This window comes from Lepidochelys kempii, chromosome 1, assembly GCF_965140265.1.
Source record: "Lepidochelys kempii isolate rLepKem1 chromosome 1, rLepKem1.hap2, whole genome shotgun sequence".
NCBI lineage: Eukaryota > Metazoa > Chordata > Testudines > Cheloniidae > Lepidochelys > Lepidochelys kempii.
The window spans coordinates 171,376,301-171,401,614 of record NC_133256.1 but is presented as its reverse complement, the minus strand read 5'-3'; the positions used below and the strand labels follow the sequence as shown (position 1 = coordinate 171,401,614).

General features: G+C 38.9%; 1 protein-coding gene across 5 annotated transcripts in view; it reads left to right on the top strand.

Annotated features, from left to right (window-relative positions):
- Positions 1-25,314, top strand: part of NCAM2 (neural cell adhesion molecule 2) — a 557,227-nt gene that overhangs the window by 347,590 nt on the left and 184,323 nt on the right. For all 5 annotated transcript variants that reach the window (XR_012161242.1, XM_073363287.1, XM_073363298.1 and 2 more), the window contains exon 8: positions 6,866-7,011. Coding sequence is in view for 4 of the 5 variants with exons in the window: in XM_073363287.1 (XP_073219388.1) it covers positions 6,866-7,011 (146 nt within the window). In the remaining variant the exon portion in view is untranslated. The remainder of the gene's footprint in view (positions 1-6,865; positions 7,012-25,314) is intronic.

The following is a 25,314-nucleotide window of genomic DNA, read 5'->3' as shown; positions in this document are numbered from 1 at the left end:
CATAAATGATCTGGAGGATGGTGTGGATTGCACTCTCAGCAAATTTGCGGATGATACTAAACTGGGAGGAGTGGTAGATACGCTGGAGGGGAGGGATAGGATACAGAAGGACCTAGACAAATTGGAGGATTGGGCCAAAAGAAATCTGATGAGGTTCAATAAGGATAAGTGCAGGGTCCTGCACTTAGGACGGAAGAACCCAATGCACAGCTACAGACTAGGGACCGAATGGCTAGGCAGCAGTTCTGTGGAAAAGGACCTAGGGGTGACAGTGGACGAGAAGCTGGATATGAGTCAGCAGTGTGCCCTTGTTGCCAAGAAGGCCAATGGCATTTTGGGATGTATAAGTAGGGGCATAGCGAGCAGATCGAGGGATGTGATCGTTCCCCTCTATTCGACATTGGTGAGGCCTCATCTGGAGTACTGTGTCCAGTTTTTGGGCCCCACGCTTCAAGAGGGATGTGGATAAATTGGAGAGAGTCCAGCGAAGGGCAACAAAAATGATTAGGGGACTGGAACACATGAGTTATGAGGAGAGGCTGAGGGAGCTGGGATTGTTTAGCCTGCAGAAGAGAAGAATGAGGGGGGATTTGATAGCTGCTTTCAACTACCTGAAAGGGGGTTCCAAAGAGGATGGCTCTAGACTGTTCTCAATGGTAGCAGATGACAGAACGAGGAGTAATGGTCTCAAGTTGCAGTGGGGGAGGTTTAGATTGGATATTAGGAAAAACTTTTTCACTAAGAGGGTGGTGAAACACTGGAATGCGTTACCTAGGGAGGTGGTAGAATCTCCTTCCTTAGAGGTTTTTAAGGTCAGGCTTGACAAAGCCTTGGCTGGGATGATTTAACTGGGAATTGGTCCTGCTTCGAGCAGGGGGTTGGACTAGATGACCTTCTGGGGTCCCTTCCAACCCTGATATTCTATGATTCTATGCTGTCTCAGGAACCTGCATTTCAGGTAGTTCTGCCTCTTCTTTGGCTTCTCATTGGCCTGCAGCATATTTACCAAATTCACCATCCATCTGGAAGCAGAGGGGGTTGCAGTTTTGCTATATCTTGATGATTAGCTGGCTTGAGGTAGTTCTTTCCAGAAGCAGCAATGGCTCTGATCTTAAACTTTTTCCTAATCCTGAGTCTTATTAACCCCTTGTCTGAAGATCCTACAGGAACTTTTTGACCCTAGGTAAAACTGTGGGCTCTTTTGAAGATGTTAAAGAAAAGGACAACAACAACATTATAGTATTGCCAGGTCTAGTGATTTCTATTATGAATCTTCCAATATTTTTCTTAAAGTGCCACATCCTAAAGTTATTTGATTACGTGAAAATCTCATCTTAAGCATAAATAAAGTTTTTAGCCCTCATTCTTTTGCAGAGAAAAGCTTGAAAACCTGAATTCTAAAAGCTGAAAAAAACAAAGCAAACTAAAATCAAACCCAATGTTTTATTTAAGTGGGTATATATGGAAACTAGTGTCACAGATTAGAAAAGGTTCCATATAATCTTCCATGAATACTTCTGATGGACACTTATAGTTCTGTACATTAAACTTTATGTTCTGGAGAAATAATGTCACCTTTATTGATAAAATGCTACTGACCGTGATTGCTCAGACAACAGACGTATTTACTTACTTTTAAATGCTGTTTCTCTGATATATGTTTAGTCTCTTTGTTAGCGTCCCATTTGTGTAATATTTTTTTTTTCTTACAGGGGACCATCCATTTTGTTTTCTGCATAAAACATTTCACTTTAACTAAGCTTGCGTGCAAGTCCTTTCTTTCCTGAATCTTCTTTCATTCCAGACACATATCTCAGCAAGATCACAGCTTGTTAGTACATTTTATTGTAAGTGCGTTAGTATTTGTAGCAGAAGAAACATAACGCCTTCAACCTTTCTGGATTAGCATCCCAAACTTCCATAATTTCATTAGTGGCATGTCTGGATTGGCACCAAAATTATTTAATTCCATTGGTTGCTTGTCTGGTTAATAGCATTGTAAGAAAGTATCAATTTAATTTGAGAATGTCCTTGTCCAATCAGAAATAGAACATTTACATATTAAAATGTCTGTTCTAGTTTTCCTATCCACAGAAGTCCTGGAACCTCACTGTGGCATAAATACATAGTACTCTTCTTTTTTAAATGCTATCTTATTATCCTACCTGTATAGCTAAAAGTTAACCAACTACCATAATACATTGAAGACCTTTTGGTCAATAGTGAATTATGATCTTATGGCCTATAAAAACAGGGCAATGAAATAGTATCCTTTTCTCCCTTTCAAGCTTTTCTCCTTCTTCTTAGTAATAACTGTCAGCTAGGAATATTCTATGATTAATCAGTGGTTAGTCCGTTAAATGTCAGCTCCTTGTGTCTAAAACGTCAAGCTGAATTATTTCCTCTTATAGTGACCCACTGGAAGAAGATCTTCAAGAAATTTAGAATAGTGGAACCTGTAAAAACCAAGGCGTTTTAGTTGTGAGGTTTAGAACATGCATCCCTTTGGGGAAATTGAATTGTTTGTCATGCATAAATTTAGGAAAATATTCATGTGCTAATCCGAATAACCTCTACAAAAGGCGGGCTCGTACAATTTGTAAGGTTAGCTCTGTGGTTGATGACCATCAAGCTTTATATCTTTCCTATAGAAAAGGAATAGGAGAGTGGTAGATGGGGATTATTTTAAGATTTAACATGATTTTCTTCTATCTTCAAAGATGCAGTTTTGACCTTAGTCAAAATGGACATCATCTCTCATTATTGTCAATGGGACTAAAGCCACAGGCTGCCCTCAGCCAAGATGGCCACCATTTCCCTACAGTGTTAGCTGATAAACCTGAGGATTCGCTTAGTAAAGGTGACCATCACCTCCCATTGTTTCCAATGAGGCAAAAGCCATCCTGCCATTCAGAAAGAGTGTGGCCCTTTAGTCACTATACATGTGATCCAGGTGGAGAAAAGGGGAATGTTCAAATGCAGGATATGAAACTGATGTGAGGATCTGGAAGATGAGGGACAGCAGGGAGGGAGGATGTGGCGGGTATAAGGAATGTGAGTAGAGATACTGATAGGGAATATGGAGGGATCAGGAATGGAGACTGGGGAATAAAGAGGGACAGGGGGATGTGGTGGGGTGGTAGAGAGTCTGTTGGATGCAAGAAAATGAAGCCTTGTTTGAACCCAGTTTTCTGAACTGATATTGGACATGCCTGGCAGCTAGACCATGTTTAGCACTTGATCAGGTGCACCCGTTATCAGCCACAGGTACTTTTAGGCATAGAGAGACCAAGAGAGCACACTTGGAAAATGTGGGAAAATAAGAGATTGTGAAGGGAAGGGGTTGGTGGGTGGAGAAGGAGGCAGGAGGGTGACAGAGCAAGAATTTCGAGAGCAATAGAATGACATGTCTCCTGCCATAGAAGTTAGAAGAGAGTAACTCCTGACCCTCTGCATAGTATTGTGGGGCAGGAGAGCATATTTGTGTATACATTTAAGGTTGAATTTTCAACCAGAAAGGAAACACAGATATTGGCAGTGAGAACTTCCTCTAAGAAGTAAAAAGTCCAGAGACAAGAGTGGGAAAAAAGTCCTCCACTGCAGTTTATAATTTTTATAATCTCTCATTTTTGGCTTTGACTCATAAATTTTGAACTCTTATGGCTGGCAATATTGGGCTAGCTCAAGATGCGCTGTGTCGGTGGCCAAGAGGAAGTTATGAGTTCTAGCCTCTGGTCTTCCACTGACTGGTGTTACTTCTGTGCACATCATGGTTCTTGTTATTGGGCAAGGCCTCCTAGTACTTCTTTTAAGAAGCAGGCATGTATTATCCACCCACTTTGTGACACTGCTTTCCTGAAGTAGTTCTGGGTACTTGGTTTAGCTATTTGTAACCACTGGATAGCATTCCCCTCCTAAGCCAGTAATACAATCTAATATTTTTCTCCTGTCTAACAAATACTTGTGCAAACCAATAGTAAAATGTGTTACATTGTGACTGGTTTATACTGAAGATAACAGCATATTGCAGCTATAGGTTATTCCTTTAGCTCAATTGGTAGAGGCCTGTTCTGGGGACCAATGGGAGGGTCAGTATGGTTCTACAGGATGCAATTTGAGGTTTTCTTTTAAAAAAACTAGGAAAATGCTACGTGCAAAACACTACAGTCTCTTAAAAGAATGTTCAAGTTGCAAAGTCCAATACTCAAACATAAAAGAGGCTAAAATTAATTTGACTAGTACAACCATAAATTTGCCTGCTGTTGCATATGCATGAAGGTACAACCTTTAGTTATATGATCACACACTATTTTTTCCAACAGAACCCCTGCCTTATAATATACGAGATCAATGGTGTTCCAAGAATGAACCAGAATTGTGTAGTGAATGAGGCTAGAGGACCCCTGTCTTGTTTACTTTGGAAGTGGGAAGTTTGGAAGTGGGAAGATAATGCATCAAAGGATTGTAAGAAGAGAAAGGATAGTCTTGTAATTAAGGTAGTTGATTGCCATCCAAGAGAACTTCTTTTGGTCCCTAGATATGCAGCGGAAATCCTATATGATGCTATACAGGCAAGTTGCCTAAAGCAGAATCACATCAGCCACACTATCAGAGTTTCATTCACCTGCACATCTACCAATGTGATATATGCCATCATGTGCCAGCAATGCCCCTCTGCCATGTACATTGGCCAAACAGGACAGTCTCTATGCAAAAGAATAAATGGACACAAATCAGACATCAATAATTATAACATTCATAAACCAGTCAGAGAACACCTCAACCTCCCTGGACACTCAGTTACAGACCTAAAAGTCACAATTATTCAACAAAAAACTTCAAAACCAGACTCCAATGAGAAACTGCAGAACTGGAATTAATTTACAAACTGGGACACCATTAAATTAGGCTTGAATAAAGACTGGGAGTGGATGGGTCATTACACAAACTAAAAACTATTTCCCCATGCTAATTTTTCGCCTGCTGTTACTCACACCTTCTTGTCAACTGTTGGAAATGGGCCATCCTGATTGTCACGACAAACGTTTGTTTTTCTCCTGCTGATAGTAGCTCACCTAATTGATTAGTCTGCTTAGAGCTGGTATGGCAACCCCCATTTTTTCATGTTCTCGTTCTGTGTATATATATATATCTTTCTACTGTATTTTCCACTGCATGCATCTGATGAAGTGGGCTTTAGCTCATAAAAGCTTGTGCTCAAATGAATTTGTTAGTCTCTAAGGTGCCACAAGTACTCCTCATTCTTTCTGTTGATACAGACTAACATGGCTTCCACTCTGAACACTATAATTAGGGGAAATCACGGAAATAATTTTGGAACCTTGTTTTCTCACACATTACTTTGTAAACTGTCCAACTATCAGGCTAAATTTTTTCATGCTTAGTCTTTGCTTCAAGATGATTTGTGTGTGTAGAAGACAGCAAAAACCTAATAATAGAATAAATACATCGAAAAAATGGAATTAACAAGATGTGTGACCATCTTTATCTTAATCACTTTGTTTATGTTATATCCCTTTCCCACAACCTTTGTCTATTTTTGTGTTTGTTTTTTATCTTTTTTAAATAAGCTCTTTGAGGCAGGAACTGTGCTTTTACAGCACCAAGCATGGTGGGACTTGTATTCCAACTGATGCTTTAGCAAATAACAATTTAGCAGAAGTACAGGCTCTGGTCCTGTAATGTTGTCCATGCATGTGGACCCTTGCATCCATGTGGATTCCCAGTTGTCAAGAGTCCTCCTGCATGGATCTCTTCAGGATCAGGGCCCCAGTTTGGAGAAAATTATTTCAATAGTTTTACAGTTATGAAAGGTTAAATTCATCAGGCTAAAATTTTTTCCTCCCTACGGTTTAGACTGATTCAAAGTTAATGTAGTATAGGACATTGATCTGTCTTAATATCAGAGTGATCTCAGGGCATGGCTACACTACAGGTACTACCATGGCACAGCTACAGTCTCATAGGTAGATGCTTCCTACAGCAACAGAATGGCTTTTTCTGTGAATAAAGGTAATTCATCTCCCTAAGTTGCAGTAACTAGGTCAGCTATAGATGAGTTATTATCAGCAGGAGAAAAAAACTTTTGTAGTGATAATCAAGATGGCCCATTTAGACACCTTCTTGTCAACTGTCTAAATGGGCCATCTTGATTATCACTACAAAATTTTTTTTCTCCTGCTGATAATAGCTCATCTTACCTAATTAGCCTCTCACAGATTGTACGGGAACTTCCAACAGATCTGTATGTATGTATGTATGTATGTATATATAATCTTCTTACTATATGTTCCATTCTATGCATCCGATGAAGTGGATGGGCTGTAGCCCACGAAAGCTTATGCTCTAATAAATTTATTCGTCTCTAAGGTGCCACAAGTACTCCTGTTCTTTTTGAGGATACAGACTAACACGGCTGCTAGTCTGAAACCTTTAAATTTTGAGTGTAGAGCAGGCCTCAAACTCGGGATCATTTCAATATCAGTGTTTTAAGGCATAAGTACAAAGAAGCAGAAATAAAGTTGAGATTTCAACGAGAACATTTCATGTCTGCACTCCTGAGTGCTTGATTTCTCTGCCTTAATATTACGTTAATGCTATTTGTTTGTTTGTTGTTTTCATAGGATGTATTTAACTTGTTAATGCAAGGTCTGTATTCAATTTTGACCTACATTGTTTTGAAAAATAAATCCCACTTTGCAGTTTGTTTTGCTGTGTTAGTGCTGCTGATAATCTCAATGGACTAAACATGAATGAAATTTTAAAACAAAAAGGACATTTTAAAAGAGACTGTTATATAATGTTTCTGATGCACAATGAGTAATATAATTTATACTTTTAACAGTACAGCCTCAGATAATACATCTTAAAAATGAAACCACATTTGAAAATGGTCAAACAACACTGATATGTGAGGCAGAAGGAGAACCTGTCCCAGAAATTACTTGGAAAAGAGCCATCAATGGAATAACTTTTTCTGAAGGTGACAAGGTAAAGCAGCCTTTCATGTATGTTTCTACAGGATTAGAGATAAAAAGTCTAAATATGTATTGTCTTTTTTTTTATAAGTATAAAACTAATGCAGAAAATGATTAATAGGCTTCTATTAGAACTGGAGGATGCTTTATGTGTACAAGGTCATAGCACTGTGGTATAAAAATCCTAACATTTTAAATGAAAGAAATGAAAATATGAAACAAAATATGTTGTCAAATTACTAAAAGTCGAACTGTCAAAAATTAAAACTAAACTTTTTGAGATTATTTTGGGTTCTTTAATTTCTTGGTGCCCATCTTGAGACATGTAGAACCCAGTTTTCATAGGTGCGGTTTTCTCCACAGCTCCCATTGACTTTAGCCTAAGCTTTAGGTGCTCACCACTTCTGAAAATCAATCTGCAGGTGTCCAAAGTTGGGGACCCAAAAACTGAGGCAGCCAAAATGAAGAACATTTTGGAAGACTTTGGCCTAAACCTTTGCATCTTTTCTTTACTCCTCCTTTTCTTCTATCCTCATTTTTTTTCTTTTGCTCCCAACTTTCCTTCATAAAGCTCAGAAAGACTCTTCACCCCACCATAACTGCAATACATTTGTTTCTACAATGTTTTCTTTCACAACTGAATGGGGTGGGAAAGGATAAGATTCTTCTGATATAACCAAAAACATAAATAGATTACAGTTATTGTGGGAACAAGAACTGTACAGGAGGGGAGCGGTGAAGGGCAGAGAGGTATTAGAAAAAAGGCATAATTTTACCCCTAATCAAGTCAAAAGCAAGACTCCAGCTGATTGCAATAGGAACAGGAGCAGGGCCACAGGAGGGGACTGAGTCAAATGTTTAATAGTTTCCCTTTCAGTAGTTCCACAATGCTATTTGCTTTCTGGTATTTTTTTTCTTTTTTCATGTACATTTTGGAGTTTCTCTGCTTCATTTGAAGGGAGTGAGATGGCATCTTGATTGGTAGCAAAAATGAGAATATTGAGTACAGGAAGCAGAGCAGATGGATTGTAGTAGCCGCTCAGGTTAGAGATATTTCCGTATTCATAGTACCATTACTGAAAAATAACTGTACAGTGATTCTGCCAGTCAGATTCTTCCAGAGCCAAACAGAGTACAGAGAATTAATGAATGGAAGAAAAATGCACATTTTTGCCTCCTCAAGGGTCTGATCTAAAGTGAAAAGAAAATAATGGAAAGATCTTCATTGACTTTAAGTGGCCTTTGCTTGAGGCCCTTCCTTTACTCCCTGTACTCTGGTTGGATGAGATATTCTCATTTCAGTAAAACCATATAAATTAATATTTGCACTCGGACATATAATTTTATATCACAATCTTTGCAAGAAGTATACATTAAAACAGAAGCAAAAGACCAACCAAAATATGTTTGGTTAAATTTTGCCTATGGTAGTATCCTTCTATTGTGCATACAAAGGGCAAAATTTCTGGTGTTGGAATATACCTTGGGATAGCTTTGTCATATCAGCCAGTGAACTGAAATAAATTCCATTAATAGCTTGATAACTTTTTGAGCAATCTGGACCTAAGTATTTCCCTATATTTCATACAGTATTATGCTTTCATTACATTGTGTGGAAGTTAAAAACTCTCTGTGTCAATATTGATACATGTTGCACCTCTTTCTGTTTAGATTGTGCATCAATCTAAAAAGGTAGTGATGAACAAACTCAGTTCGGCTACCTTTTGTGTGCTTGACATACTGCACATAAAAGGTCAAAGAGAGAGTTATACAATTGCCTTTTGGTTTTACCCCTGAATGTCCCTCTTACTTCATTCATTGCTCATCCGGACAATATTTAATGGGGCAGAGAATAAGTCACCAGTTTGGAAACTTGGCTATTCAGTTTGGAGTTCACTTATACCTTCCCCAACTCACTTGTATCTGAACCTTATTACAGTGGCATGGTGGAAATTTCATAACCAAGGGTGTGTCATCTCTGAATCTGTTTACATTTACATTTAGATTGTATCCTGAAAAAGGAGTTTATTTTAAAAAAGAGCTTTTATAGATACCAAAATGAAACATCATGATCCACAGTTCTGACTTGCATAGCATAGACTATAAAATGTCTCCAGTAATTCCTGCATTGAGCCCAATAATTTATTGTTCAGCTTTGTGGGTAGTATTTATTTAGTCAGTTCAGGGAGCTACCTGCACTGTAAGTGAGGTGAGCCTACTCTGTCACTGATCTCTTCAGGCTAAAAGCTAATATTGGAATACATTGGCCCAATGCATATTATGACTTTACTTCTAAAGTTCTAATTCCTTTGAAAAAAATAATATATATATATATATATATATATATATATATATATATATATATATATATATATATATATAAATAGAGGACACTTATGTGATTGTCACTAGTTTTAAATTTAACACATTTTTTGACATAGACTGCTGTGGTTAATCACCACCATAGCTTTAAGCACATCAGCACCACATTCACAAATGGTCGGCACAAGTATGTATCCCAATTATATTTCTCTCTTATTGAAAGATTCTAGCAAAATTGTATCAATTGTCTTCTATTGCTAGCGAGTAGGACATTGTGGCTGTTAGCTTTATTTATTTAAAGTTAGCTGTTTCCTTCCTTTGGAAATGATAGTACTATATCACTAGCCAGTTTAGCCTGTACTAGAAAAGAAGTACATTTGGCTACAGATTAAAGTCTTTCAATAGACAGTATCATTTTTCCATTGGTAAAATCTGTAAGACAAGTCATCTGTTTCTCATTTAAAAAAGAATGGGAAGATGCCACCGTTTTTAGCATTTTTTCCACCAAGTTTGTTTGTCAATAAGCATGTATAATGAGTGAGATTACGGGCTTCTGGGCTACAAAATCAACCCAATATGTGCTCGAATGTGACTCTTGGGAAGTAGTTCTTAACTTGTTCTGCTTGTTCCACTTCATGCTATTAGATGAGCTAAAAGTGAATGAGAAAATAAAGTTTTCAGTAATGACTCTTATACTATTTCTTCTCAATATTAGCAAGAAGAAGAATACTGGTGCATGCCATATATTTTTGGTTGTTTCTGGGTCTGGCACCCTCATCTTTGGAAGAATGTAATCTTTAAAAAAACGTTACTAAGTGGAGTTTTTTTAATGTGATCCACTATTCTGCCATGGATAGAGTTTTGACTGCTGTACAGTGGTTTTTTCCAATCTGATTGAATTATCTCTAATTGAGAATGAATAACTGAGACTAAATTAAAAATCTGAAGGTTGCTCAGCATTTTTTATTTAAATGAACCATCTCTTTGAAAATAAATATTCAAACTTCTTGTTCAGCATTTGCAAATCAAATCTAGGTCCTAAAAGTTTCTGAATGGACATGGGGATGTTTACAACTGTAGATTCCATCAATGATATTTAGAAGCTAGAGGATAAAAATGTTTTAAATTGCGAAACATATTAATATTAAAATTGCCAATAGCATGAGAGTTGTATAGATATAGATATAAATTTTAAAAAAAAACAATTATTTAACACACTACACAGACACTTAGGCCCTAATCCAAAGTTGATGGAAGTTAATGTAAAGAGCTCATATTGAGTTAAATGGGTTTTGGATATAGCTCTCATTTAAGTAGATAAAACTATATTATTACAAATGTATGTCATTAAACATGTTTGTGTTCAAACTATCGAAAGTAATTCTTTAAAATATTAGAGTTGACAATGAATTTGGTCTTCATAAATAGATTCTTAAGCTGCAAATGCTGTTAAGAGTGTAATATCTACTTTGTTGGCTTTTATTGCAAGTTTTTGCTGCCCCTTTTAGTCAGTTCAGTTTTGTAATTACAGCGCAAAAGTCTTATCAGGTAGGTAGCTTACTCTTGTGATAACATTTTTATTTTACATTAAAATATTTAATTGCTTTTTTCAAAGTATATAAATAGACCACTACAATTCCTATGAAACAGAATTGACATGTATGTTATACAGTACAATTAAAATATACTGAGAAACCAAAAGTGGTCCCTTTTTAATTCCTCAGCTTGTATAACTGACTAGTCATTCAAGAGGCCCCTTGAAGGTATGTGTGGAGAAGCAGTAGTGAGGCCTGTGATGCCCACAAGGCTTGTGGTTTTCCACCTATCCCAGGAGTCTCTTAACGTGTTATCCCTTTAGTGCACTACAGCCATGGTAGAAGGGTAACCAGGACAGAATCTAGTCATAACAAAGGAAATATAATGGGTATATCCTATATAAACCAACCAACCAAAACTGTACCTGCATTATAAGTGGACTAGAATGCATCATTAGGCTATAAATAAAGGAATATTATTGTTCATGATTAAGTTGTTTTAAGATCTTCTGATAAAACGTGTGCTGCAGTAAGTAGGCACAACAGGGGTTACTTAAGAGTGCTTGTGGCAGTCGTAGATATTCCTTGGTTTTGATTTTGTTTGTTTTTTGACAGACTCTGTTATTTCCACTGTTTGACCCTCACAGTTGTTCATAGATTTTTTTAAGGACAAAAGGGAACCTTTATAGTTATTTAATCCAACCTCCTGATAATACAAGCCATAGAATTTCACCCAGTGAATGCTGTGTCTAGCCCACCAGCCTACAGTTGAATTAGAACATTTTTTTTTTAAAGAAAAACATCACATCTTTCAAATAAAGACTCCATTTGATGGAAAATGTATCACATCCCTTGGTAATCTGTTGCCAATGTTTAATTGTCCCCCAATGTGTTCATCTTATTTCCAGTTTGAACTTGGCTGACTTGAGCTTCCAGCCCTTAGATCAAGGTATATCTTTATCTGCTAAAATAAAGAGCTCTCTAAAATCAGGTGCTTCCTCTCTTTGTAAATAACTGATCAAGTTGCCTCTTAACCTTCCCTTTAATAGGTATATAAATGAAGCTTAGTGTAAGGCATGTTTTGCAGACAACAAATTATTCCAGTAGCTCTTTTCCGAACACTCTACAGTGTTTCAACATCCCTTTTTAAAGGGTGGACCCAGAACTGGACACACTATTCTGGTAGTGGTGTCCCCAATGCCACATACAAATACAGTGTCTCCATATTCCAGTTTGACACTCTCCTCCTAATGCATTCAAGGAATATATTAGCCCCTTTTGCTACATCACCACTCTGGGAGCTCATGTTCAGTTGGTTTCATAAATTTAGCTTAGATCTCTTTAGACCAAAAAAAAAAAAAAAAAAAAAGATGACTCACCAACCTATTATAAAACAATCCTATTTGTATTTACTCACAGAATCTGCTGGACGTCATAGACTTGGAGACCGTACAAACAATATCCCTCAGTCTTAAATTAACTAGCTTAAATATCCTGGAGATTTGTACTTGAAAACTTATATTTATAGTTAAAGGAGGGTTATTTCCAAAAATGTTTTTAAGTTTTTTGTAAATTTGAAATTAAACCATGTTTTAGGCATACAATAAGGATTACATAAAACAAGGGTTAGGCAGAAATAATCTCATTTTAATATGATTTAAAATATTTACTGCTCATATTACTGTTATGTTGCATGGTAAAACAATGGAAAGTGTTCATTCTGTGGAACTGTCAAAGAAGATAAAGATAGTCCCACAGAAGCTGCATACAGTACACTAAGAAACCCAAACCCACGTTTATACTTGAGATTTAGGTGAAAGATGCCAGAATTGTATACACTTGTTTTGGGCTTAGGCTGAGGTTAGCTTTGGAACTCTGTGGGATTCTGTGGATCTCATATTGGAGTTGGGACGAGATGTTGGCAAAGTGGAAATTACACCTTTGTTATGGACCAGTCATTGCCTCCTCTATTTGAGGTCAAGACACTGACCTGTTTTCATGATTTGCCCTCAGAGTTTGATGGATCATTGAACTTCCAGGCATCCTGGAGACGAAGAGTATTGAAATACCACTGATTTTATGTTTTGGTAGGACTTGATACAAATCTTTTATCCCCAACTGTCAACATATAATGGTGCCTGAATGCCTTCTGCAAGATTTGTTCTCATAGATCACCTTACTTTATAGAAGATCTTTGACAAAAGAAGTGATAGCAAATATGCTACAGCATCGGATGCAAATGTTTAATGTTGAGTTCAAATAATTGTGATGTAAAGAGTTTTGAAGTCTTATGCCATGGCTATGCAGAAGGTGAGGATAGGTTATGTTGCCTTTACCATCATAGCATCTATGAAGCATAGTTTCAGATGGTGCATAATTTAGTTAATCTGGGTTCCTGACACTCAGTTAACTGGATTGCATTTTTTCTCTCTAAAGAGTTTTCCTGCTACAGTATACATTACATTGCTCAGACCTAGACTGAGTAGTCACCTATTAGAAAGGCAAATCAATATCTTGAGGAGCAAAGGCTGAGTTTATTTTAGGAGTGGCTAATTTGACTGTCTAAGCTTCTGAAAGTTTCAGGAGTGTCCCCATCATGACCTGTGAATAGCATCCATGTCCTTTCTGGATAGCCAACAGTAGTAGTGCAGTATTAGAGTTTATTGATGTTTGAAACAAGCAACATTTTCATCTGGGATCACAGGGTCCTGGTTTCTTTTAAGAAAGCTAGTGTCTGATGTCTGCTCAAAATCATCTCTTGGTGCTGACAATCTTGCTAACTTTGACATGTCCAAAATGTTTTTTTGGGAAAAAATCATAGAAAACATTGTAGCTGGCTGCTCTCTGTGGTCCTCATACTTCGTTGAACCTAGTTAATCATGTTAACATGACTTATCAGTGATCTACCTCTAATGATAGATGAAGATTAAAATCTTTGTGCATTAGTGGTTCTTCTAGGGCCTGTCTACTCCATACCCACTTGGCTGCACAGCAGCTCTTTGTCAGATTTATAGACACCTGTCCCGACCTTTGCAAACCAGACAGCTCCTTTTCCAGCCTCTAGGCCTCCATTCAGTCATTCCAGACTCTGGCAGCCTCCGGAAATCTTATGAGGTTGAGTTATTGAGTGTATCTGGCTAGATAACAAATGGCGGATAACTGAAGATGAGTTTTAATGGAGCTGGCTGGGATGCTTTCTGGACTGTCAGTGTTGGTTTGAAATAAGTCTTGGAATACTGAAGAAATTCCAGAGGACTGTAAGAAAGCTAATGTGCAAAAGGATAAATGGGTAACTATATGCCTGCCACCCTGACATTGATCTTGGGAAATATAATGGAATGAATGATTGGGGACTTGATTAATAAATAATTTTAAAAGGGAATATAATTAATGCCAATCAACATGGGTTTATAAAAAAAACCAGATCTTGTCATCTGATTTAATTTTATGAAAGAAATGTGAGTCAGTTTTCCTTCTCACCTTGCATTGTTGCCCACTGAAGGAGTTAACATCTTTCTTGAAATATGATAAGCAATGCAGCAACTGAGAGAAAGTCACCTAGTATGAATGAACTATCAGAAACTAACTAACTAGGGGGAAATTACTGTTAATCCCCAAATGTGTAAATAAGATTGCGGAAGTACCACCCCTTGTGGAAAGTTACATATACTGGTTTTGAGTGGGTTCGAGAGTCCCTGCGGACAAAGAATTGAGAATTGCATAAAATGGGAAGATTGCTATAGAGAATGGATAACATTCACTCAGTCTTAGAACTGACATGAGACTTTCACCAAGAGGGAGTAAAGTCTTGAAATCACGATTTGAGGACTTCAGTAACTCAGCCAGATGTTAGGGTTATTCCAGTGGGATCAGCCAGATGTTAGGGGTATTCCAATCCAGCACATCCCTCGGCCCGCACTGCTTCCTGAAGCCCACATTGGCCTGGAGCGGCGAACCGCGGCCAGTGGGAGCCACGATTGGCCGAACTTGCGGACACGGCAGGTAAAAAAAATGGCCCAGCCCGCCAGGGGGCTTAGCCTGGCAGGCCGTGGTCCAAAGGTTGCTGCTCCCTGATATAGAAGATGGGTGACAACTGGTAAGACAGGCATGCATATAAGCTGTTCATTGTTTTCAAGTTATGTTTTATCTTTAACACTTTTGTTGTAAATAAATACTTTGTTTTATGAAGTCTGGCTGATCACTGGTAAAACCTGTCATAGACCTTGGGAGATAACTGGGAATTGGTCCTGCTTTGAGCAGGGGGTTGGACTAGATGACCTTCTGGGGTCCCTTCCAACCCTGATATTCTATGATTCTATGATTCTATGATAACAGGACTACAAGTGCTGAAGTAACCTCAGGCTTGCTAATGTGATAACAGTGAAGGGCAGGAGAAATTGCAGCCTACACCCCCATTCTAGAGGAAGAGGAAAGTGAGTTCCGACCCCAAGAGAGGTGACAACTGGAGGCCAGAGATGTTAATGGGGGTGCTCTCAAGAGGGCCACAAAAGAGTCAGAGATGCAGCGACCCCAGAACTTTGAGAAAACTAACTTGATATTTATTTCTGATCAGATTACAGGTTTGGCAGAGAAAGGTAATAGTGTAATGTAAGGACTGTTTGTAAACCATGTTCCATTTAACTTTTTTATCAGTGACTTGGAAGAAAATAAAATCATTACTGATAAAGTTTGCAGAGAACACAAAGATTTGGGAAGTGTTAAATAATAGGTTACTGGTATGGACTGCTTAGTAAACTGGATGCAAGCAAACAATATGCATTTTAATATAGACAAATGTAAATGTATGCATTTAGGAGCAATGAATATAGGCCATACTTACAGGATGTGGGACTTTATCCAGGGAAGCAGTGGGTCTGAAAAAGACTTGGGGGTCATGGTAGATATTCAGCTGAATGTCACCTCACTGTGAGATGCTGTGGCCAAAAGGGCTAATGTGATCCTTGGATGAATAAATAGAAATAAACCAAGAGAAGAGTGGTTATATTTCCTATTTATTTGGCATTGGTGTGACTGCTATGGAATACTGTGTCCAGTTCCGGTGTCCACCATTCAAGAAGGATGTTGAAAAATTAGAGCATTTGGAGAAGATTAAAGGATTGGAAAACATGTCTTGAGGTGAAAGACTCATGGAGCTCAATCTATTTAGCTTATTGAGAGAAAATTAAGGACTGATTTTGTCACTATTTATAAGTGCAAACTTGGGAAATAGATATATTTGGTAATATAGGGCTCTTCAGTCTTGCAGACAAAGGTATAATAAGCTCCAGTGGCTGGAAGTTTAAGTTTGACAGATTCAGACTCGAAATAAGGCACTTTTAAAAAAAATAGTAAGTAGAGCTGGTTGAGAATTTTTAGACTTAACATTTTTCATTGTAAAATACTGATTTGATTAAACCAACTTTTTCTGGAAATACTAGTTTCCACAAGAAATGTTGTCAGGAAAGGATTGTAAGGTCCAGGATGGAATTTAGGGAGAGAGAGAGAAAGGCCACCCAGCCCTATGGTTAGGACACTCTCCTGAACTTTGGGAAACCCAAGTTTAAGGCCTGTGCTGCACGATTTGAAGCAAAGATGTGATCCTGGTTCTCCCACAGCCCAGGTGACTGTGCTGACGACCAAGATGTAGAGTTAATGTGTGTCTCTGTGTCCCCATGAATATATACACAAAGAGAAATACTCCAGCAGGAGACATTGAGACAGACTATATCAGGCAGAGTAGGGACTTAAACCTGAGGCTCCCATACCTCCAGTGAGTGCTCTAACTACTGGGCTATTTTCTGAGGTTTGTGGGTCTCTCTTTCTCTTTTCATAAAAAGTTATTTGTTTGGACCAAGTCTTATTTAATTTATTGTTTGACCCGATCTCTAAACTTACTTAAATACAAAGTTTACATTTTGTTAATACATTATGAAAAGGAATGGATATATCCTGTCTAGTTGAATTTCAAGTTTAGAGATGTCAGCCATTTAATCTTTCTGCTAATGTGCTAACTACACATGAAATGGATGCTGTCAAGTACTTTGAGTTGTAATAGTTCATGTAATGTTTTCAGTAAAGTTCCAGAAGCTTGTAAATGACTTTTCTTTCTCTGTGTTATATGCAATATTGCCGTGTTCATGTTGGTCCCAGAATATTGGCAAGACAAGGTGAGTAAAGTAATGTCTTTTATTGGACCAACTTCTGTTGCTGAGAGAAACAAGCTTTCAAACTTACACAAAACTCTTCCTTAGGATATGTCTGCACTACAGAATTACGTAGACCTAAATTATGTTGCCGTACTGCCACCAGAGTAATTAGATTGCTTTTTCCATGTCCACAGTATGCTCCCTGTGTCGACAGTGCGTGTCAGCACCAGGAGCACTTGCACTGATTTAACTGTCAGCTTTGTAGGACACCTTCTGAAAGGCAGTAACAGTTGATGGAAGCTACGTCGACTGAAACACTATACTTCTCAAAAAGGTGGAATTATTAAGTCGGCATAGCAGGCAAGTTGCATCAGTGGGAGTGACATTTTAGTGTAGATCAGGGATCGGCAACATTTGGCAAACATTTGATTTGTTTACCTGCCACATCCGCAGGTTCGGCCAATCACGGCTCCCACTGGCTACAGTTGGCCACTGTAGGCCAATGGGGGCTGTGGAAAGCAGTGGCCAGCACATCCCTCGGCCCACGCCACTTCCTGCAGCCCCCATTGGCCTGGAGCGGTGAACCGCGGCCAGAGGGAGCCATGGTCAGCCGAACCTGTGGACTCAGCAGGTAAACAAACCAGCCTGGCTCTCAGGAGGCTTACCCTGGCAGGCTGCGGGCCAAATGTTGCCAATCCCGGTGTAGATGCTAACAGAGTTAGGTTGGCATAAGCTGTCTTATGGTGTAACAGCTAAATATATGGGGAAACGGAAGACAAAAGAACAGAACATAGTTGGTGGGTAGGGGCTAGTGGTTTATAGATTGTTGCAATAAACCATAAATCCAGTGTGAATATTCAGTCTACACAATAACCGCCCCCCCCCCCGCCATGACTAGAGAGGTGTTAACTGGCCACTTTGCCTTAAATCATGGAGCAGGTCCTCAAAGAATCAATCCTGAGGCACTTGCATGAGAGGAAAGTGATCAGGAACAGCCAGCATGGATTCACCAAGGGAAGGTCATGCCTGACTAATCTAATCGCCTTTTATGATGAGATTACTGGTTCTGTGGATGAAGGGAAAGCAGTGGATGTATTGTTTCTTGACTTTAGCAAAGCTTTTGACACGGTCTCCCACAGTATTCTTGTCAGCAAGTTAAGGAAGTATGGACTGGATGAATGCACTATAAGGTGGGTAGAAAGCTGGCTAGATTGTCGGGCTCAACGGGTAGTGATCAATGGCTCCATATCTAGTTGGCAGCCGGTATCAAGTGGAGTACCCCAAGGGTCGGTCCTGGGGCCGGTTTTGTTCAATATCTTCATAAATGATCTGGAGGATGGTGTGGATTGCACTCTCAGCAAATTTGCGGATGATACTAAACTGGGAGGAGTGGTAGATACGCTGGAGGGGAGGGATAGGATACAGAAAGACCTAGACAAATTGGAGGATTGGGCCAAAAGAAATCTGATGAGGTTCAATAAGGATAAGTGCAGGGTCCTGCACTTAGGACGGAAGAACCCAATGCACAGCTACAGACGAGGGACCGAATGGCTAGGCAGCAGTTCTGCGGAAAAGGACCTAGGGGTGACAGTGGACGAGAAGCTGGATATGAGTCAGCAGTGTGCCCTTGTTGCCAAGAAGGCCAATGGCATTTTGGGATGTATAAATAGGGGCATAGCGAGCAGATCGAGGGACGTGATCGTTCCCCTCTATTCGACATTGGTGAGGCCTCATCTGGAGTACTGTGTCCAGTTTTGGGCCCCACGCTTCAAGAAGGATGTGGATAAATTGGAGAGAGTCCAGCGAAGGGCAACAAAAATGATTAGGGGACTGGAACACATGAGTTATGAGGAGAAGCTGAGGGAGCTGGGATTGTTTAGCCTGCAGAAGAGAAGAATGAGGGGGTATTTGATAGCTGCTTTCAACTACCTGAAAGGGGGTTCCAAAGAGGATGGCTCTAGACTGTTCTCAATGGTAGCAGATGACAGAACGAGGAGTAATGGTCTCAAGTTGCAGTGGGGGAGGTTTAGATTGGATATTAGGAAAAACTTTTTCACTAAGAGGGTGGTGAAACACTGGAATGCGTTACCTAGGGAGGTGGTAGAATCTCCTTCCTTAGAGGTTTTTAAGGTCAGGCTTGACAAAGCCCTGGCTGGGATGATTTAATTGGGAATTGGTCCTGCTTCGAGCAGGGGGTTGGACTAGATGACCCCTCTGGGGTCCCTTCCAACCCTGATATTCTATGATTCTATGATTCTATGAAATATGCGTTAACTGCTTATGCTAAACAATCTGTTCCACCTTGTATTTAGCTGTGACACTCTGCATATGCCTACACTTCAATTAGACTCCTACAGCTGGCCCGCACCAGCTGAGTCCAACTTGCTGGTCTCAGGCTAAGGGGCTGTTTAATTGCGGTGTAGACATTTGGGCTTAGTCTGCAGCACAAGCCCTGGGACCCTCCCACCTCGCAGGACCCTAAAGCCTGGGCTACAGCCCAAACTCAGACATCTAAACTGCAATTAATCAGCCCCTTAACCCAAGACCCACAAGCCCAATCAGCTGGCGTGGGCCGCCATGGATTTTTAATTGCAATGCAGACATACCCTCTGAGTACATTTTCCAGACCTGAAGAAGAACTCTATATAAGCTTGAAAACTTGTCTCTCTCACCAGTAGAAGTTGGTCCAATAAAAGACATTACCTTACCCACCTTTAATTACTTTCACTGCAAATACATTTTTTCCCCCGTTTACCCTTCACGAATGCAATTACCTCTGTTACACTAACAGAGAATGAAATTAACAGGTTTTAATTTTTAAGCTTTTTTATACACCAGCATCTCCTATTATATCAGTAAAGCTTGGAAATTAATGTTAGTTAACTGCTACTACAGCAAAAAACACAATAGCACAACATATCGGTTTGTGGGCTTCTGTGTAAGCAGCAGCTATTTTATGTTCCAGTGATTTTCATATAGTTTTTCAATAGCTATTGTTTCTTTAACTAAGGATAGATATTGTTTCTGAAAATGCATTCAGTTGTTACAGTCATGCAATGGACATAGGATAGGAGACATGAGGTAGTGTATTGTAAGGTATCACCCAGAAAGTTCTGAAATATGTGTCATTTCAGAGTTTTATCTACTGTAGGAGTCCCTTTTCCAGAATCTTCTTTCACCATGGGAGCTATGATATAGTGGACTGAGAGCAGCTTTGGGAGTGAGGAAACTTGGGTTATATTCCGGAGTCTGCCACTGTTTTGCCATCTGGCCCTTATTAAATTACTTAAACATTTTGTGCATCAGTTACCTTGTTAATAATATATCAATAATTGTTACCTAACCTTTGTGAAACAGTTTGAAATGTAGACATAAAACAGCGCTAGATAAGAGATTAGTGGTCCCTTATTAAGCTTTATCTTTGCTTAGTATACTGACTACTTATAAAGCTGGTTCTGTTATTTTTTAAAAAACAAAACAAAACAGTATAATGGGGAGGAATCTGTCTTTGTTTGAGACCTCCTTGTTGAACCTCATCCTATAAGGGGAATCTGCCCTCTAATACCATCAATGTTTCAGCAGTTCCAGCTTTGTGTTTTAGGTTATTCTATGACCAGTATTTTATTTCAGTGGTCTTTGGATATAGAATTCCCTACCCATGTACATATGCTTAGTGCTATGTTCCACAAACCTAGCACAGGTGTGTACATATACACCTGGTGAGGAGTTACTTATCATGATACAAGAGGATGTAAGAGTAATAAAGTAGCATTTAATACATAGGTAAATTAACATAAATTTGAAGAAAAACTCCCTGAAACAGAGACTGGCTATATTCTAGAACATTATTTAAAGGCAAATATTTGAAGCCTAGTTCCTTAAACCATTTAAAATTAAATTAGGCAAAGAACTAGAACTTGTACTGTGAGGATTATCTCGTGTTGTCCGGAAGGTGGGGCAAGTGACCTAACAGGCTTTTAAAAAAATGAATCTTCAATTTATAGAATTCTCTGGTTCTATAAACCAAGTGCAAGTACTTGCAAGGATGTGACACACATGTCAAAGGTGAGGGAATTACTCCTATGGAGTACTCTTTAATTTATTGCTGCTAGACCTTTAATATACCTCACTATACATTACAGGCATCTGATATAATGTATTGTGTCAAGAACCACACAGACAGGATTGTAATACTCAGGCAAAACAGGATGAGTTAAGGATGGAATTAGAATCTACAGACAGCGATTCAGCCTTAATACTGGGTACATTTCTGGTGTTAACAGTTCAAGAAGGATTTTAATAAACTGGAGAAGAATCAGAGAAGAGCTCCAAGAATGATTAAAGGACTGGAAAATATGCTTTGTAGTGACAGACTCAAGGAACTCAATCTATTTAGCTTAACAAAGAGAAGGAGAAGTGGTGACTTGATCACAGTCAATAAGTACCTATACAGGAAACAGAAATTTGATAATAGAGGACTCTTCAATCTGGCAGACAAAGCTACAAGATTCAATAGCTGGAAATTGAACCTAGACAAATTCAAACTGGAAATAAGATTTTTTTTTTTAACAGTGAAGGTAATTAACAATTTACCGAGTGTTGTGATTCCGATCACCGGAAAATTTTAAATTAAGATTGGATTTTTCTCCCCTAAAAATAAGCTCTACTTCAAGGAGGAATTAATTTATAGAAATGTCTTATGGCCTGTCTTATAACAGCAGGTCAGACTAGATGTTTGCAGTGATCCCTTCTGGTATTATAATTCATGAAACTTAAATTTATAATGTATTTGGTTTTCCAATATTTATCATAATCTTAATATTTCTTTAAACATAACATTCACTTTTTATAGTAATAAAAAGAGGAAATGTTTAGTATGGGAATTTACATTAAAAAAACATAACAGCCTTATAACGTTGCTATGAATATGTGTAGACTAATTTTATGTGAATGAATATTGTTTAACCAATACATTTCAGTGGCCCCATTTGGAGTTATGATCTGTTGATTAAATACATATGTTTAATGTCTGTTAATTTTGGAAACATGAAAATGCATAAGTGGAAACTATAATGACTCTGTTTATGAGCTTTCATACTTTAGCAAGTAAACAGTAGTTTAGTATGTGTGTTGATTCTGAAAACATATTTCTAGTATAAAATATATCTAGTTACTTAGGTCCAGATGTTCCAACACTTATTTTGAATAGTATCTTATAGGCTCAGACTAATTTCAGTGAGACTATTCATATTGTGAGTAATGGCAGAATCTGGCCCTTAAATCTTTTTGTAGATGTTTGATATGCTCAATTGAAGTAACTCTGAGACTCGTGGAAATTCTGTGTTCAAGAATTACTGAACCGACAGGCCAATTTATTCCACAAAAGTATTCTGCTCATGTTGTAAACATTTCTATGACTTTTTTTTAATTACTGCAAATACACTGAACATTAATAATTTGTTAATTATCACTGTTTTTGGCTACTATATTTGTTAAAATACCCAAAGCAATCAAACCATATTACAGATGAGTCATTTACCAAAGTGGAGGGGCAAAAGTGTTTCTTAAACTTTTTTTTTAAACACTCATGTAATTTACACTTGAACAAACACATTCTTTTGAGAGTTGTTTGAGTGACTTTGTTTCTGGACTTTGGGAAGTGGTAGTCCAAAAGAAGTTTTATTCTAAGATGCAAACCACAAAGAAGAATAACATATAATGGAAACGCTACATAATCTTAACCATGGCAACATTATCTGCCACTGAAATTAATTTGAGAATTGTGAAACTTGGCAGTTTCACATAGAGGAGGACACATGCAAACACTCTCTTCAGTTCACTACTTGTTTTTCTAGTTCTTTGGCTGAATACATTATGATTGCTTCTTTGAACTCAATTCAATAATAAGAAAGCCTCCATGAATCTCATGAGTTTTGGTGCTTTAATCAGGTTGGTCAGAGAAAATTGTAAAGACGTCATGTTTATTTACATCAGCAGAATTCCACATCAGTTTTCTGTGCTGCTATGCTGCAACCTCCCCCTTTCAATATGGGATACAATTCAATAGTGGTGTAAGCAGAGCTGACTTCTGTTTAAATGAGGGGGAGGTGCATCCACTTATACCAATGCTGAATCTTGCCCATGGACTCTGTTACCAGGAATTATCAGCACCCCCAATAGGGGCAACTTAACTATTTCACTCCAGGTGGTGTAAGGAATAAATCAACAGGAACTCAGCAATTCTGTCTGATCAAGGAGCAATGCAAGTAAGCATGCTCTTGCCTAACACTGCAGTTTATTAGATTTAAGCAAACACAGACATAAGCAATAGGTTTAGAACATCCCAGATATTTACATATATTCTGAGATGGTATTGAGTAATCAACAAAAGGTCAGTGCTGACCAAACGCCTCCCTGCCGGGGAGTAAAGATCACAGGAAAGTGTCTCTCCCAGGATAGCTCCAGAGGACTGCTCCCAAATACACTCTGTTATCTGAACTTTTTATAACTAACTTCTACTAAACACATAGGTCATAATGAACCCTACTAAATTATCACTTTTCCTAACTTTCAATAAACGTTGAGTCTAGATGTGTCTGATAGTAAAGGCCATCCATCCAGATATCTTCTTTCACTCTCAGTTATTTACTTTTTCCTCTCCTCCTCCCATACTGATTAAAACTGCCAGTAATTATGACCTTGCTTCTGAAAACCTGTCTCCAAATTAACCCTTAACTATATGGTGTTCTATTTCATTAATTCATAGTGGCTGAGTGCACATAATATGGTTGCAATTAGCTTTTTCATATTCCAGGTATATACACGCCTCAAATCTAGGGCAACAGCTCGACCCAATCTGATTATCATATATAGCACATAGGGTCTTTACAATGATGTTAATGATGCTGAATTGAGCATGTTCAGGAAAGTTCCCTCAGTGTTCTTACATGGGTTCTTACATGACTCTTCCATGGTGGGCCCTTTCCTGTTGTCAGCCAGGAGGTGGAGTGCTGCAACTCTCACAAATGTATTATGAGTAATGTGAGTTTGGCCCTTGCTGCAGGCGGTTTCAGGACAATATGTTAAGGTCCTCTCTATATATATGATTTAGGGGAATCTTGGAGAAATGGTGCACTGAACTATAAAATGAAAGACAGAGTTCTAGTCCCAGTACTTTTTTTGACATTTTATTACATTTATATGCCTTCACAACAATTCTATTAACTAAAACCTCATACTGCTACCTTTAAGTGAGTAATTTTCATTCACCCATTTTACAGGTAAGATCATGCAGAGTTTTCACTGGGAAGCTAAAGATAGATCTGTGACTAGAACCCAAGCTTTTAACACAACAGAGCCAAGTCTCATCTGCTTTGCCACATTCCCCTTTAGAAGGATCATGACAAATGCATTAACGCAGTTTGGCTCTCTGTCATGTTCTAGAGGTGTATGACTATTACTGTCTCCAGACTAGTACATGTAGGTCTTTATCTGAAGTGGTATCCGCTCAAGCTTTTACATCCAGAGGTCATGGGTTCAAACCCTGGAAATGATCCAAACAGGAGTCAGATTGTATGTGGCTGCTATCTATTATCACTGTAACACACTTTGTTCCCAGAGTCAGGAAATAAACACCAGGAATCCTGATGTCCAACATTTCATTGCTGTCTAGAGGTAATTGTGTAACCCACAAGCAAAGGAGGTTGATGGGTCTCCCAACATGGACTGATCCACATAACAGATAACAGCATGCTTTCCCCCACACAAGTTATTCCTACATGTCATGGGGTCAACTCATCACTAGGTGCACCTGGGTCTGTGTCACTCTGGGGATTAGCTCTTTCCAGGTGCTGTGCCCTCCTCTGGGACCCTCTTGAGCCATTATCCCTCTGGCTCCAGAAGCTGCAGTTTCCATTTTGTTACTTGGCCCTCCAGCCAGGGCATGTTTTCCCCAGCCTGGGGCATCAGATTCTTTCAGGGTAACTGGTGTAGGCAGACTGCTCTCCATTATCTGGTCTGCACCACTTCCCCAGCGGTTGGGAGAGAAACCAGAGCCTACCCTCTGCTCCAGGTTCCAGCTCAGGGTCCCTCTCCTCAGCAACCAAGGATCTTCCCTGTCCTATACCTTGCTGCCTTTCCCCTGAGCCTTTTTGGTTCTCCTCCTCTGGGTTTGCCAGCTTCCAACTTCCTCCTCCCAGGGAGTAACTGCGGGCCAGCTATCCTAGATCCAAATGCACCTCCCTTCTCACATGGAGTGACTACAAAGTAGCCCCCTTCTGCTCTCAGCTCTTGGGCTTTATACAGGCCCCTTCT